A 13,213-nucleotide genomic window follows, 5' to 3' on the forward strand; every position below is an offset into this window, starting at 1 on the left:
CACTACGCTTCGTGTTCTCGGATCAAAAAAAGTGGGGGGAGCAACAAGAAACAGATTTGGAGCGGCACGCCAGTAATACGGACCGGGGGGGTGACCTGGGGCGTGGAGATTTTTGGCCGCTACCTGCATCTCCGCGTCGCGGTCCCAATCAAGATCATTATTTCTTTCTCCTTCCTTGTCCCCGCCCAAATCACAAGGCTTGGTTCTTGCAAATCGCCCTTGGTGTGGCCCCAAGATTCGACGCCCCAGCGCCCTCGCTGGAATCGTCGGCGCTGAGGAGGGACTCGAGGCGGCCGTCGTCGCGCTTGTCTCGTCTCTCGTCAATCTCCCTCCCTCTCTTGTCTCTTGTTCTATTGCGGGGATTCGCCCTGATTTAGAGGAGCCAGTTGCTGGTCTAGGAGCCGTTCAGCTCGCTCCGGACCGACGATTTGGGGCAGCTCCGAAGGTGCGTTCTTGTGATCCCCAAACAATACTGCATCCTGTAACCCTCGATTTCTTGGTTTATGTGAAAAAAGTCTACGTTTCGTTCCAATTGTTTGGAAGAGTCGTTGCCATTTGGCAGCATTATGCCGGACTTTTCAAGTCAACTTGTTGCATTCCTTGCTGATTTTTTGGTTTTCGCAGGCAAAATCAGGTCTTTCTTGCCGTTAGCTTGAGAGATCATCCACTTCCGCATGCCCAGTTGGGCCTGTCTCGTGATCATTCTGTAATGCGGTTTGCGGCAGGCGGCAGCCTCCTAGAAGATTGAGAAAATTAGGAGGCATCTGATACGACGTCTTCCTGGGTACCCTCAAGAAAGGGTGCTGTGCCGTGAGGGCCTCCTCTTGGGCATCCATGGGGTTCCTCAGCCTTGTGGGTAACTCCTTTGGGTGCTCTGCTTCCGGTGAGCGGCTTGTCTCAGCTGCCCGCGACGGCGACCTGCAGGAGGCACGTGCGCTGCTCGAGTACAATCCTCGCCTTGCCCGGTACTCGACATTCGGTGGCCGGAACTCACCGCTGCACTATGCCGCAGCGCAAGGTCACCATGAGGTAATGCCGTTTGTCTTCTAATAAAGAAAGCATCACCATAAGAGTTGATGGGCATACTATAATCACTATTTGCATTCAAATATGTTTGCTCTTTGGATGTTCAGATTGTCTCTCTGTTGCTTGAATCTGGAGTTGAGATCAACCTTAGGAATTACAGGGGGCAGGTAGAGTTAATCTCTAAGCCTGCATATATTGTGCTTTTGCGTAATAATGACATAGTTATATCTCAGACTCGGTGTATGATTTGCTAATTCTATATAGACTGCTTTGATGCAAGCATGCCAATATGGCCACTGGGAGGTTGTTCAAACACTGATACTCTTCAATGCAAATGTGAGTTTTTTCCTCTTCTTTCAACAACAACATTTCTTACAGTTTCTCGAATATGTTGTTCTAATGTGGCAAAATGGTATACAGGTTCACAGGACAGATTATCTCAATGGTGGAACTGCTATCCATTTTGCAGCACTGCATGGTCATGCTCGATGCCTCCGTCTTGTGCTTGCAGATTATGTTCCAAGCGTACCGAATTTCTGCACCGTGATGAACCATAGGTCATCTGAAGAAGATTCAGCTGCTGATTTTGATCATGAGTATGTTGGGTAACTTGCATGTTTTCTCTGTACTAGTTTATTTTAGTGCACAAATCATGCAATAGTATGTCTTTGTTATCAGTGCTTTGGTCAAGATGGTAAATCAGAAGGCGGATGGAGGCTTAACCCCACTTCATATGGCAGCATTAAATGGGCATGTAGAGTGCGTGCAATTGTTGCTGGACTTAGGAGCATCTGTTTCTGAGGTCACTATTGAGGATGGAACAACTATAGACTTAATAGGTATTTTGCTATTGTTCCTTTTTTAACTGCTTTTCTTAACAGTTAGTTCAGTGTCATGTACTATATACGTGTCTGTTTATCACTTTGCCTTTTTGGCCGCATACTCTTGTTGTAAGTGCTTAACCTATTGGTGAGAACATTGTAGTAAGCAAATTAACACCAACATATATGATTTTTTGTCTTGAAATGGTTTCAATGATTGTCTTCTGTGTGTAATTTGTACATATGCTCATGGGGTGAGTGGACATATTTCCTTTACTGACTTAAAAAACCTTACGATATTGCTCCTGATCTTATCTGCAAATCCACGTCAATCACGTCTGTATTTGTTCACTTCTTGTCACATATTAAGATATGCCACTTTATTAAGTGAACTCTTTGTCTGCTATATTGTCATTTAGTTCGTTGCACTGTTTGAAAAGTACTTTGGCTTCAATGTGGCAGGAGCTGGTAGCACCCCACTTCACTATGCTGCTTGTGGTGGAAATGCTGTCTGTTGTCAAGTACGTTCTGCTAGTCCGAATTTTGTTCAAATGTTTGGTTAATTCCTTTAATTGTGTACTAATAAGGATTTGTTCACTGCAGCTCCTAATTGCTCGAGGAGCTTGCATTACTGTGCAAAATGCTAGCGGGTGCGATTTCCATCTTCTGCCACATGGCAAATAGCTTTCACAATTGTTGTTAGCACTATGATATGTCTAAGTACATGTTCATTTCTGTTATGCAGATGGACCCCATTAATGGTGGCTCGTTCCTGGCAAAGAAATTCAGTTGAGGAAATCTTAAGTAAAGAGCCAGAGGGGCGGATACACACTCTTCCTTCTCCTTATCTCTGTCTTCCACTTATGAGTATCATGAACATTGCCAGGTGGCCATGTCCCCTAATTTAGTTATGCTTCTGTTAGTTCCCTGGTCCTGTGGTCTGCATGGGTTAAATAGTAAATAACTGCACATTGCTTCTTATAGGCTACCATGTGGTCTTGTTCATTTGTATACTTCTTAGTTGCCTGATTATGAACAGTCTCCCTTATTATTGTTTTCCTAACTATGTAGTACGAATTCCAACACTTAGCAGCCTACCATATCGGTCTATTTTGCATTGTTTGTATAGGAAATATCTAATGGCTTTATGGCATTTCATTCTCTAGGGAGTGTGGATGGAGGTATCTAAACCAGTCACCTGTTTGTATTGACCCTTGTGCTGTCTGCTTAGAAGGGAGCTGTTCTGTTGCCACAGAAGGTATGCTGCCAAATATATAGTATATGGTTTACTGGCCATTGCAGTTCAAGCTAACTGAATTTATACCTGGAAAATGTTCTCATTAAGGCTAGCATTCTACTAGTAGTAGTCTGAGCTTCATATCCAGTGCATATATTAGCTTTACACTTTATGCTCTGGTGGTTCACAGCCACCTAGAAACTTGGTTTGTCATGATTGCAAACATTGTGTGTAACTAGACATACATATTTACAGTGAGCAAAACCTAAACGATTGCCCTTCCACTTTGTTTGTAGGTTGCAAACATGAATTCTGCACAAGATGTGCTCTATACCTTTGTTCAACCAGTTACACATCAGTGAACCCAGCGGGTGCAATACCATGTCCTCTCTGCAGGCATCCAATCGTCTCTTTCACCACTCTTCCTGGCACGAGCCCGATAAGAGAGCTACCGAGAAACAGCCTTTCACTGTCATTCTGCACGACGTGCCCAGCCGTGAACTCCGATTCTTCTACCCCGATTGCCGCCCATCTGTACCGGACGGAATTCCAGTGCGGGCGCATGCCACTGATGGGCTCATCCTCCTTCCGCTCGCTGAGCTGCCAGAGGATACCGGTGATGAAACTGAACCCGTCGTTGTGTATAGGTTCCATGGACACGAACCCCTGCCTCATAAGGTGCTCAAGGTTCGGATCTAGCCTGCGGCGCTCGGCTTCCCAGGGAGAGGAAACTAGAAGAGCTTGGCCTGTGACGTTTAACCCAATTGTCGCCACCGGCAGCTGATTGGCGTCGGTAAATACATAGCGCGTCTCAGTTTTGTCACCGTCTTGAGGTCTGTTTTTGCTTGCCAATTCTTTAGTTGGTTTGATATAGTGTTCACCGTTGTAATATGGTATGAACTCCGCCGGTTCCAAGTCCTTGTTGATATATGTCAGAACAGCACGTAACTACTACTTCTACCTTGGTATGTAAATAACCTTGTGGTGTTGTATATTTCCGGGAAGCATTGAAATGCGAAGGCATCAGTTTTTTCAGTGCATCACCCCTGGCTCTGGCTGGCTACCCTCTTGTTTGGACTGACAACACTTGTGTGATTGGTGTCCTTGTGATCAAAACTCAAAAGGGGGAAGTGGTTGTGGCACGAAAGAGGCATGTGTTGTGGTTGTTACAAGTTATTACATCCGTTACTGTAGCGACACTATAGTGTTTTGTTTTTATTTGTTAATAATTGTCTAATCGTTGACTAATTAGGCTCAAAACGTTTGTCTCGCAAAGTACAATCAAACTGTGCAATTAGTTTTTAATTTCGTTAACATTTAGTACTCCATGCATGTACCGCAAATTTGATGTGACGAGGAATCTTCTTTTTGCATAGTGCCAAATTCTGAAAATATGGGGAACTAAACATGGCCTTTGCTGTCAGCATGTCACCAGGATGCATCACGGATCTGCCTGTCGCCCCGTGACCGTGATCTTTTCGGCGTGGTCATGTAGGGCGTGTTTGATTTGCTGTATCTGGCCGGCTTGGCCGGCCGGCTGGCCAGCTAGAGTCCGCTCTAAATGGTACGAGTGATTGTGTTTGATTGCACATTTCTGCATAGCCGAGCTCACCTGAGAACGTGTTTGATTGGTCGTACAGAAAGAGTATGACTACCTTGCACAAGAACATGGTAGCCTTATCACTAGACCTCCTCTCAGCACTCCTCACTGGCGTTTCATGGAGCAATTGATGGGCGCGAGCTTGTCCAGTGCCAAGGGATGGCCATGGTGCAGATTGAGCGGTCCGCCACCGGTCGCCGGTGAGCACGAGCCCCGCCCGCAGCCACGCAATGCTCCGTCCCTCCGCTCCTCACACGCATGCACGGTGCCCCAGCAGCTACAGCAGGCGGCTGTGGCAGGTGAGTCACATTGAACACCTAATCTACTTTTAAAACACCCAGATGAAACTTTTGCAATATGCGTACGAAGAAAGATGAAACACTTGAAACATGCATCTGAAACACTTGTGAAAACACCTAAAAACACTTGAAAAGCCATGGCAAAACATATGCAACATCCTGACAAAAACACTTGCAAACATATGTGTGAAACATACACATCATCCAAATAAAAACACTTGCAACATACGTCTGAAAAAAGAAATGAAACATTTGAAACAGACGCTTACAACATACATGTATAGCCATTGCAACATATGCAATACCACGATCTACTTTTGCAACATCTATACGAAACACTTGCAACATATCTCTGAAATATCTGCAACTTATAACTAATGATGGTACCAAAAAAGTCAAAGCGACTTATAATTTGGAACAAAGGGAGTAACTCTTAAATGCATGAGTTTTGATGAAAACATCAAAGTGGTAAAATTTCTTAACTAATGATGGTATGGTTTTGCTTCACCCTCGTCTCTCTATCTTCGTCAATAATAGCATTAGCGACTTATAATTTGGAACAAAGGGAGTAACTCTTAAATGCATGAGTTTTGATGAAAACATCAAAGTGGTAAAATTTCCTAACTAATGATGGTATGTTTTGCTTCGCCCTCGTCTCTCTACCTTCGTCAATAATAGCATGTGAACCTAAACATATTATTGCTAATAGTACATGAGTTTGGCATTTAAAAATATTAGCAATGCAACTAATACAAATGATTAATAGATTAAAAATAGTACGAATGCATATAAGAGAAAGCAACACAGCACTACTATTCTCACATAGATGATTGTATGCAATGAACCAACTGGATGAGAACATACATCACATGCTCAAAACCACTACATAAAACTATGTACCGTCCAGTACTATTGAGCTGAAACCAACAGGCAAAGTCCAGTACTATTGAGCTGAAACCAACAGGCAAAGTAATACTACTAACAAAAAAATAGCAATTGTCCGTAAATTCCATCGTGCATTTGATGATATCCTGGGACATAGCAATGTAATACCAAGTTCAGCAAGTACACTCGCGACAAAGCAAGTACACGATTCTGTAACATTTTGTAATGCATTCAAAAGACATTAGCCTGTTAACTCACAGCTCGAACCTCCCCCTCAAATATGGAGTTTCCATGGTAAAATAAAGAATCTTGAGCTCTGTGTTTTTTTGTCTGCGATAGAAAGAAAATAGCTAAACCAAACAACTCAAATGTACCTACAGTTCTAGAGCCTTGATGCCTGATACACAGAATCATAGCATGTCAAAGCACCTCATGTACTTGAGAGCAAGCTGGTGTTCTTGCACATAGGAAAATATATATGGACAATACCAACTTCCTATTATCAATTTCTTTGGAGTATATGTTAGAGCGAGAACACGTACAACATGAATCAGACTTACCACACAGTACTTGTGGAACAGAGTCCTGGACTTGCTGAGCTAATAAGGACTGGGATTTCTCCATTGGCAAGAGGTTTTAAGCTGAAGTGTGTTAGATAATCTACTGCTACCTTGTGTGAACACAGTAAGGGAAGACGACATCGAAAAGGCTCCTTGTTGTGATACTATAGCCGCTGCAGGTGCAGGCGCAGCACGGCTCACCTGCAGCACTGTAGGCACATGCAGTGGTCGGCGCAGAGTCAGCCCTGTATGTTATTTAGTTACTGTTACAGCATGTGCGCTGTACAAGGACTAGATGGATAGAGTTGTATAAATAGACTACCACGGAAACTAAGTAAAGAGAGCTCAGATTTGCCATCTCACAGACAGGGCTTCGGCCAATACTAGTGTCTTGTATCGTGTGTGCATGCTCTGTTCTCCCTTCTTCTTCTTTTAGCTCCAGCCATAGTGTGTGGGGACGGACAACGCTTGTTCGTGGTCGGCACGGCTAGTGGGTGCTCGGTAAGACTGGTGAGTGGTTCACTCACCTTAGCCGGTGATTCTGTGGGCTAACAAGTGGTATTAGAGCCGTACAAGCGTCGTCGCCAGACTAACCGCTGGCGATGACGGGCGGTTCGAAGGTGGGCGACAGCAGTGGCACTGCTGTGGCTGTCCAACCACGACTGGAGGTCATTGTTCGCACGGTGCGAGGGGTCAGCAGCACCAGTTGGCCGACGCTGACTCGCACCAACTATGGAGAGTGGTCGGTGACCATGAAGGTTAAGCTCAGAGCCCGACGACTCTGGAATGCTGTTGACAAGAGCACCGACAATGAAGAAGATGACATATCAGCGCTGGAGGCTATCCCCGCTGCTGTACCGATGGAGTACAGGGAGCCATTGGGGACGAAGCGCTCTGCTACGGAGGCGTGGGAGGCTATTGCGGCGATGCGCGTCGGTTCCGACCGCGCAAAGAAGACGACGGCCTAGCTTCTGAAGCAGGAGTACGCCAACCTCAAGCTCAAGGATGGTGAAACGGTGGATGACTTCTCCCTTCGCTTGTAGACGCTCATCAGCAAGCTGAAGAGCCATGGCATCACCATCGACGAAGAGGAGGCGGTCTCCAAGTACCTCTACTCCGTGCCGGCAAAGTATATCCAGATCGCTCTCTCCATAGAGACGATGCTGGACTTGTCCACCCTCACCATTGAGGATGTGACAGGCCGTTCATGGGCAGTGGACGAGCGCCTGGAGCAGACGACAGCAACGAAGGACAGTGGGAAACTCCTGCTGACGGAAGAGGAGTGGGCTGCTCGGAGGAACTCCGGGAAGGCAGCCTCCTCCACCCGCGGTGGCAATGGCAAGCGCCGCGGCAAGCCTTCTTCGACAAAGAAGCAGGTCGACCCCAACGCCTACCGATGTTGCGGAAAGATGGGCCATTAGGTATGGGAGTTCCCAAACCACAAGCAGGAGAAGAAGGCTGAAGCTCATCTAGCGCAAGCTGATAATGAGGATGAGGCCATTATCCTAATGGCGACGTTCTATGCACTGCATGACGTCGAGGCCGAGGAGAAGGAAGAGGCGACGGCGGTGGAAGGACCTAGGAAGGCCCTGAAGACCGTCAATCTCGACGAACCATGCGTCCAAGTTCACCTCGGACGTGTGGGCGCCGACTAGGAGCAGTGGTGGTATCTAGACTACGGTGCCAGCAACCACATGACGGGCTCCAAGGCATCCTTCTTCAAGCTCAACGACGATGTTACCGGTACGGTGAAGTTTGGTGATGGCTCAAGGGTGGCTATCCAAGGGCGTGGCACCATTATCTTCAGATGCCAAAATGAGGAGCACCGTGCGCTAACGGATGTATACTACATTCTGCAGCTGTGTTCCAGCATCACCAGCATTGGTCAACTGGATGAGTACGGTAGCGAGGTACTGATCAAGGACGGCGTCCTTAGGATCAGGGACCGGGAGCAGCGACTTCTTGCCAAGGTGAAGAGGTCCCTGAACCGATTGTACTTGCTCGACCTGAAGGTAGAGCAGCCAGTGTGCCTGGTGGTAAGGCACTCCGAGGAACCGTGGATGTGGCATGCCCGGTTCGGACATCTCAGCTTCGATGCGCTTGGTCAGCTAGAGAAGATAGTCCGAGAGCTACCCCACATCAAGCACGGAGGCAAGCTGTGTGACAACTGCCTGGTCGAGAAGCAGAGGAGGCTATATTTCCCAAAGGCGGCCAAGTATCGCATGAAGGAAGCTCTCAAGCTCATTCACGACGACCTCTGCGGGCCGATCACGCCTGCTATAAACAGTGGTCGACGATACTTCCTTCTGCTCCTGGATGACTGCAATCGCTACATGTGGCTGCAACTCCTAACAAGCAAGGACGAAGCGGTGACGGCGATCAAGAAGTTCAAGATGCGCGCGGAGGCCGAGAGCGACAAGAAGCTCCGCATGCTGAGGACTGATTGCGGCGGCGAATTCACTTCGGTGGAGTTCGCTACGTACTACACGGATCATGGTGTGGGGCAACACCACACCACGCTGTACTCGCCACAACAGAATAGCGTGGTGGAGAGGCGAAACCAGACGGTGGTCGGCATGGCTCGATCAATGATGAAAGCCAAAGGCATGTCGGCAAGGTTCTAGAGGGAGGCGGTGACCACGACGGTGTTCATCCTAGCCCACGCTCTGACCAAAGCCCTGATGGACAAGACACCGTTCGAAGCTTGGTATGGACCCAAATCGAGCGTGTCCTTCCTCCGGACATTCGGTTGCATCGGCCATGTCAGGAAGACGAAGCCGAACCTCACCAAGCTAGAGGACAGGAGCACACCCATGGTGTTCCTGGGCTACGCAGAGGGTACCAAGGCATACCGACTCTATGACCCACACAGAGACAAGGTGCTTGTCTCGCGCGACGTCGTGTTCGACGAGGAGGCGGCTTGGGACTGGAGCAGTCCGAGCATGGGGGAAGCTGGCGGCTTCACTAGCACCTTCGTCATCGAGTACTTGGTCATCCACAGTGGTGGAGACACTGGGGAAGAGGTGCCGAGCACTCTAGGAGGAGTGCTAAGCACTCCAGCAGTGGAACCGAGCACTCCTAGGGCAGTGTCGAGCAAGTCGGGAGGGATGCCGAGCATTCCGGGAGGAGTGTCGAGCACTCCTGGAGGGATGCCGAGCACGCTAGGAGTGGTGCCGGGAGGTTCTATGATGGCGGTGACCACTCTAGGACGGGTGCCGGGCACTGCCGTGGCGAAGCCAAGACATCTTGCAGTGGTGCCGACCACTTAAAGACTGAGGCTGGGCACTCCTATAGTGTGGCCGAACACTGCAGGAGTTATGACGAGAAGTCCAAAAATAGTGCTGAGCACTGAACCTAGGGTGTCGAGCACTTCAGGTACTGTACTGAGCACTCCGATGGAACAGGGAACTCCATCGACGCCGATCGAGTTCGCCTCACCTTCAAGCAACATCATTGAGTTTGTAGATGCCTTCCACGATGGTGAGGAGGTGCGGTTCCGCAGGCTAGACGACATCGTCAGCGGCACAGGACCCTCAGGACTGGTAGGTTGGCTACTCAATGACGTAGAGCTGCTGCTAGTCAGTGTAGAGGAACCACCCATGTTCGCGCTGGCCGAGCGAGATAGAAACTGGCGACGGGCGATGCTGGAGGAGATGAAGGCGATCGAGGGAAATGAGGCTTGGTAGCTCGTCGATCCACCTCTAGGATGCTATCCGATCAGCCTGAAGTGGGTGTATAAAGTCAAGTGGGACGAGCTCGGCGCTATTGTCAAGCACAAGGCGCGCCTCGTCGCCTGAGGCTTTGTTCAGCACGAGGGCATAGACTTCGAGGAGGTCTTTGCGCCAGTAGCGCGCATGGAGTCGGTTCGTTTGCTACTTGCCTTGGCAGCAGCAAAGGACTGGCGCGTCCATCACTTGGACGTTAAATCGGCCTTCCTCAATGGCAAACTGGCGAAAACAGTCTTCGTCAGACAACCTCTAGGTTTCGCCGTCAAGGGAAAGGAGCATTGGGTGCTTCGACTACGCAAGGCGCTCTACGGGCTGTGGCAGGCCCCACGAGCATGAAACGCCAAGCTTGACGCCACGCTGGGCGAGCTTGGGTTTTAGAGGTGCGCAACCGAGCACGCGCTCTACACGCGGCGATAGGGGAAGGAGGAGCTTGTCGTCGACGTGTATGTGGATGACTTGATCGTCACCGGCGCATGCATGGAGGACATCGATAGCTTCAAACGTGAGATGGCAGCTCGTTTTCGAATGAGCGATCTCGGCGCACTCTCCTACTACGTCGGCATCGAGGTGAGACAGGGGAAGGAGGAACTCCCGCTCGGTCAGAGCACGTATGCCTCCAAGCTGTTGGAAAGGAGCGGCATGACTGAGTGCAAGCCATGCGTGACTCCGATGGAGGAGCGGCTGAAGCTGGCAAAGGCCAGCACTACGGCGAAGGTGGATGCGACACTCTACCAGAGCATCGTCGGTGGTCTGTGCTACCTAGTCCACATGAGGCCAGACATTGCGTTCGCCATGGGCTACGTCAGTCGTTTCATGAAGGATCCCAGAGAGGATCACTGGGCTGCGATGAAGCGGCTACTGCACTACGTCAAGGGGATGGTGGATCATGGGATCATCTTCCCAAGGACCGGCAGGAATAGGCTGCAACTCACTGTGTTCAGCGATGCAGACATGGCGGGGGACATCGATGGGCGACGGAGCACCTCTGGCGTGCTCGTCTTCCTCAGATCGGCCCCAATTTCATGGCTGTCACTGAAACAGAAGGTGGTGGCGCTATCTACGTGCAAGGCAGAGTACGTAGCGATGGCCACAGCGGCGTGCCAAGTTGTGTGGCTACGTCGGCTGCTGAGCGAGCTGATCGGCGTGGAAGCTCACCCACTAGTACTGATGGTGGACAACCAGCCCGCTATTGCCCTCGCGAAGAATCCGGTTCTGCACGATCAGAGCAAACACATCGACGTGAAGTTCCACTTCCTCAAGGACTGTGTCGATAGAGGGCAGATCGTCATCGAGTTCGTCGAAACTGGTCGGCAACTCGTGGACGTCCTCACCAAGCCGCTCGGACGTCGTCGACTCACGGAGCTGAAGGAGATGATCGACATGGAAGGGTTACATGGGTTAGCAGTAGGATTATGAAAAGATTGTTAGATACTGCTACCTTGTGTGAACACAACAAGGGATGGCGGCGTCGAAAAGGCCCCCTGCTGTGATACTGTAGTCGTTGCAGGTGTAGGCGTCGCACGGCTTACCTGTAGCACTGTAGGCACATGCAGTGGCCGGCGCAGAGTCAACCCTATATGTTATCTAGTTACTGTTACAGCATGTGCGCTGTATTAGACTAGATGGATAGAGTTGTATAAATAGACTACCACGGCAACTCAGTAAAGATAGCTCAGATTTGCCATTTCACAGACAGGGCTTCGGCCAACGCTAGTGTCTTGTATTGTGTGTGCATGCTTTGTTCTTCCTTCTTCTTCTAGCTCCAGCCATAGTGTGTGGGGACGGACTATGCTTGTTCGTGGTTGGCACGGCTAATGGGTGCTCAACAATACTAGCGGGTGTTCGACAAGACTAATGAGTAGTTCACTCACCTGAGCCGATGATCCTGTGGACCAACAAAGTGCTTCACAGGTTTTTGTCCTTGGTGCACCACCCCTCTTCTACTCCAGATGGCTCTTTCCACTTGCTGGTGGTGTTTCGACGCTTTCTCTTTCGCCTGACTGAAGAGTCGGTTGCCATGGCCCTTCACTATTGTTTGGGTGGAACCCCTGCTGGGTTTCGTGTAACCTTTGAATCGGATCGCCACTTTCGCTTCTCAGTCGCTAACAAGCATGTTGGCCTCCTAATTCGAGCCCTCAAAAGGATTACTACAGAATATTTCGATATCTACTTCCATTTGTGGCATGATGGTGGGGACAATTGGGTTAAAGAAAGCATCAAATGGCAGAAAGAAGAAGAGAGCAGCTGGACCACAAAAACCAGCTGCAAGAACAAGCGGAAACTTAGTCACAAAAGAGTTTCTTTTCAGAACAAGCTTGTTCAAGACTCTTTTATCTCGAAATCTCAGCCAAGAGAACTTGCTTCAGTGATAAAGATTGGAGGAATTTACTGCCCTATCTCTGATGAGCATCTCTCTGTTCGGGCTTCCCATACTATTGGTCCTGCTACTAGTTTTATTGTTAACAGATGTCTACTTCCGGTGTTCATCAAATCCAGAAGGTTTCTATTGATGAACCTAGGCATCCTGCAAACAGTTCCAGAAGCATTCCAGCTCAAGCTAATGTGGGTCTGACTTCTCAAGGTGATCGCCTCATTCCACCCCCAAACACTTGTTCCCGTCGCTGCTTCAGGTGCTTAAGGCCTTGTTTAGTTGGCGATTTTTTTTTGGAAATGGTACCGTAGCACTTTCGTTGTTATTTGGTAATTAGTGTCCAATCATAGTCTAATTAGGTTTAAAAGATTTGTCTCGTGAATTTCATCTAAACTGTATAATTAGTTTTATTTTTTTATTTATATTTAATGTTTCATGCATGCATCAAAAGATTCGATGTAACGGAGAATCTTGAAAAATTTTGGGAACTAAACACTACCTAAGTCCTAGACACCTTGTCAGAGACTGCCTAAGTAAAATTCGTTGCTTGTTCTGCTACAATTACGGTCACAAGGCCAAATTATGTGCTAAAAGGCGTGAGGCATTTAATCTCAAATGGGTTCAAAGGACCAGTAAGCCTTCTCTGATTGTTGTGCCAAGTAATACAGTGGCTGAGCTGGTTATTC

The 13,213-nt window shown here is 48.6% G+C and overlaps 1 protein-coding gene across 2 annotated transcripts; it reads left to right on the forward strand.

The window, feature by feature from the left end:
- Window positions 1-262: 262 nt before the first annotated feature.
- Window positions 263-4,119, forward strand: LOC136475070 (probable E3 ubiquitin-protein ligase XBOS32). Of its 2 annotated transcripts, none has more exons than XR_010763086.1 (11): window positions 263-445; window positions 625-1,029; window positions 1,134-1,193; window positions 1,291-1,362; window positions 1,447-1,622; window positions 1,705-1,865; window positions 2,310-2,368; window positions 2,451-2,497; window positions 2,593-2,651; window positions 3,014-3,105; window positions 3,381-3,518. XR_010763086.1 is itself a non-coding variant. In XM_066472623.1 (11 exons), the coding sequence occupies exons 2-11, from the start codon at window positions 835-837 to the stop codon at window positions 3,866-3,868; spliced, it is 1,491 nt and encodes a 496-aa protein (XP_066328720.1). In that variant the 5' UTR covers window positions 263-445; window positions 625-834; the 3' UTR covers window positions 3,869-4,119. The 2 variants fall into 2 exon arrangements, 1 of the variants encoding a protein (XP_066328720.1); XM_066472623.1 differs by having other exon boundaries at window positions 2,593-2,733; window positions 3,381-4,119.
- Window positions 4,120-13,213: the final 9,094 nt, after the last annotated feature.

This window comes from Miscanthus floridulus, chromosome 8 (genome assembly GCF_019320115.1).
Source record: "Miscanthus floridulus cultivar M001 chromosome 8, ASM1932011v1, whole genome shotgun sequence".
Lineage (NCBI taxonomy): Eukaryota > Viridiplantae > Streptophyta > Magnoliopsida > Poales > Poaceae > Miscanthus > Miscanthus floridulus.

Bases quoted from the DNA above. Each gene is read 5' to 3' on its own strand.
- LOC136475070 (XM_066472623.1), top strand. From the start codon at position 835: ATGGGGTTCCTCAGCCTTGTGGGTAACTCCTTTGGGTGCTCTGCTTCC. The intron at 1,363-1,446 runs GTGAGTTTTTTC...AATGGTATACAG, and splicing joins TGATACTCTTCAATGCAAAT to GTTCACAGGACAGATTATCT. The intron at 2,369-2,450 runs GTACGTTCTGCT...TGTTCACTGCAG, and splicing joins GAAATGCTGTCTGTTGTCAA to CTCCTAATTGCTCGAGGAGC.